We start from the raw sequence: 3434 nt of genomic DNA, 5'->3' as shown, positions 1-3434 counted from the left end.
AGATAACTTCCGGGTCACCAAACCCAGTTTCACGCTTATTGCCGTTGTGTTGCGTTTCTGTGTCACTGCTGCAGCAGACCTCGCTCACAAACATGGCAGCCAAAGCAGGGAAACAGAGTCGCCCTAGAAAGGCGGAGAAGGATGAAGAGGAGCAGCCGCTGCTGCAGGCCGTTCTCGTCGCAGACAGCTTCAACCGCAGGTTCTTCCCCATCAGCAAAGACCAGCCTCGGGTGAGTGAGGTCAACATCACAATACTGCACAAAACACAGCTTCATCGTGAACATGTGTGCCTCTGGATCCAAACACACGAGTCACTGCGATACTGAACAAAACACACAGCTTCAGAGGTCCATCATGTGTTCTGGACATGGTGCTGTGGCTAACTTTTTTTGTTTATTTGTCTGTATTTTAACTGTACAACTTGTCATGTGCAAACATGGCAACAACAATACAGTAGGTTCGGTATTTTATTTTTTTATTTTTTTTAGATCAATATGCTAAAAAGTACTGCATTTTATTTATTTTTTATCATTTCTGGGCTGTTATATAAGAAAGAAAGTCATTGTGACAAACTGGGTTTCACTTTAAAGTATTTTGATTTGTGTATATGCAATTTTAGCTGAGTAAGGAGAATGTTATCTATGTTATTGTTCATAACTTTCCCCTGCTTTTTGCTTAGTAATAGTACAATGTCCTTAAAAGTACCTTTATGTACCATTTATATACCATGCTAGGTGAACATGGTAATCGAGTAACATGATATTGTTGGTATCTAATGCTATTTTATTTTACCTTTTTTTGGACCTATGGTACCAATACTTTTAAAATAACTTGGTTATTGGTAACTATTAACTGCACTATATTGGGGAAAAAAATGGCTTTGCAATGTTTTGTTTGTCTGCAATATTAAAATGTACAGGAATTTTCACCAGATGACTTGAATAGCTTTATTTGAAAATAAGTAATCTTTCTAGAGTAAGTGATGTGATTTTGTGCATCTGCATGGGAAAAAATTATTAAAATAATAATAATAATAAAAAAAAAATTTCACAATATAATAAATGGATAAAATAGAATAAAAAGTTATGGTTGTCATTGTTTTGACCCATTTTGATACCACAGCAAAAACTGCTAACTAATATAAAGTTCAGACATTACTAAAGATAAATGAACAATCAGTAATAAAGTAATAACAAATAAACAAATTACAAGCAATAGCACAAAAAATGCATTTCAGCAAAGATACAAATGAAATAAACAGTGTTTTAAATTTTTCAGATAGATCTAACAGTAGAATTGAGGTACAGAAATTGAATAATCAGATATAACACTGCATAGTTCTCACTGTACAAATTAAATAGTAATCCTTTTAAAAACTATTAAGTTATTCAGTCAAGAGCAGTAAGTGATTTCCTCTGTCTTTCGCTGTTTTGCTAACATTAATGACAGACAATTGCGATTCACAAGCCCTAATGCACAGATCTAATGTGTTGATAGACTAGAAGTTGCTTGCCAAGATGAGTATTTTGACATAATTTGTGTTTATTTGTCCATTCAAGCACAAGAAGACACAAAAGAGAACTGTACAATGGTACTAGCATAGAATGTTTTTCTAAATGAAGAGTATTACTTGTTACCTTTTTAATTCAGCGTTCTAGACTATTTATAGAGTCACTTTTCACTCTTGTCCCCCCCCCAGGCTCTTCTACCTCTGGCTAATATCTCCATGATTGACTACACATTAGAGTTTCTGACCTCTACTGGAGTGCAAGAGACGTTTGTCTTCTGCTGCTGGATGTCCAGCAAAATAAAGGAACACTTACAGTGAGATGCTGTGATGTTTTTAATGATGCCGTTGAATGGCTGTGACTCTGATGACTCAGTATTTGTCGTCTTATTTCACAGAAAGTCCAAATGGTGTCGCCCCACATCTCCAAATGTGGTGCACATCATCACCTCTGACCTGTACCGCTCTCTCGGAGATGTGTTGAGGGACGTGGACGCCAAAGCTCTCGTCCGCTCGGACTTTCTGCTGGTGTATGGGGACGTGGTGTCCAACATCGATATTTCCCAGGCTTTACAGGAACACAAGTGAGTGTCGCTCCTCCACAGACCCTGTCTAGATATAAAAGTTTGTCTCAATAAATTGGGTTAATTTAAAAATACAGTGGTTAAATTTAAACTTTTTTTTTTTTCTATTGCTCTTTGTTTTAAAAAAGGTTATAAAAAATGTCAATAATTATTATACAAGCCCATCTGTCTTAATTTGGATTATTTTAGTGTGTGTCCAGGTGCATCTCAATAAATTAGAATGTCATGGAAAAGTATACAGTAGTCAACATTTGAAGTGGATCAAAAAAGTTCATCAAAGTTGTCCTAAGACAAGAACACATTTTGGTTTTTAGGTTTTAGGACAACTTTGATAAAAGGTTTTGATCCACTTGCACACTACTATTCAAAAGTCTGTCATTTATACGGGGCTTTTATGTTTTTGAAAGACGCCTCTTCTGCTCACCAAGGCTGCATTTATTTGTATTATCGAAAATACAGTAAAAATTGTAATATAGTAAAATAGTTTACTATTTAAAATAACTATTTTACAATATTTTAAAATATTATTATTTTTCCTGTGATTAAAGCTGAATATTCAGCACTTAAAATAAAGGCGAAAAATTATGTTTTTAGCCATTTTGCCCAGGCCTACTCTCGTATATTTTTTGTGTAATCACACAATCCATGCCTTCTAAAACTCAGTTCAGTTATCATTTTTTATGTGTAAAATACCATGTAACAGTGTTAAAATCTGTTTTTTTGACATCCTGCTAACTGCTGTTTTGTCTACTTAGGAGACAGTGTTACTCTGGATAGAGCTTACATATGGAACAGAGTCCACATAGCCAATGATGTGAAGGTCAAGCAGTCGGTTATCTGTGATAATGTGGAGGTGAAACACAGAGTCGTTTTGAATGAGCAGTGTGTGCTCGCCTACAACGTAAGACGCCACAGCACAGCCTCAAATTATAGACAAGAACAGTTAAAATCAAATCAAAGTAACTTGACGCTTCAGATAAAGATCACATCAATTACGAGTGACTGTTAAAAAAATGTATTTCAATCATTCTTTTAAGAGATTTGTTCAAAAACACTGATTCATCCAGTAATGAAGCAAGTGAAGTCTTTTATGAGTGAGTCACTGAATCTTTCACTCAAACCAATTTTATAAAAAGCAATTAACATTTTCTCAGAACCTCTAGTAAATTACTTTGATTTGTTGTGTATTCAGAATTTAAAAAAAATAGGATTCTATATTTTATATAATATATAAACTAAATATACAATATATGTTCAAAAACACTGATTCAAACAGTAATGAAGCAAGTGAAGTCAATGAGTGAGTCATTGAATCATTCATTCAAGAGATTCATTCAAAAAAA

General features: G+C 34.4%; 1 protein-coding gene across 1 annotated transcript in view; it reads left to right on the top strand.

Annotated features, from left to right (window-relative positions):
- LOC107727499 (translation initiation factor eIF-2B subunit epsilon-like) overlaps positions 1 to 3434 on the top strand; it is a 17593-nt gene continuing 14159 nt past the window's right edge. Inside the window, exons 1-4 of the mRNA XM_016537371.1 lie at positions 1 to 230; positions 1700 to 1824; positions 1906 to 2091; positions 2887 to 2992. Coding sequence (XP_016392857.1) covers positions 93 to 230; positions 1700 to 1824; positions 1906 to 2091; positions 2887 to 2992 — 555 coding nt within the window. The 5' untranslated portion in view covers positions 1 to 92. The remainder of the gene's footprint in view (positions 231 to 1699; positions 1825 to 1905; positions 2092 to 2886; positions 2993 to 3434) is intronic.

This window comes from Sinocyclocheilus rhinocerous, unplaced genomic scaffold, assembly GCF_001515625.1.
Source record: "Sinocyclocheilus rhinocerous isolate Xijiao unplaced genomic scaffold, SAMN03320098_v1.1 scaffold306, whole genome shotgun sequence".
Taxonomy (NCBI): Eukaryota; Metazoa; Chordata; class Actinopteri; order Cypriniformes; family Cyprinidae; genus Sinocyclocheilus; species Sinocyclocheilus rhinocerous.
The sequence above is the reverse complement of the archived record's forward strand: the minus strand, read 5'-3'. Positions and strand labels throughout refer to the sequence as shown.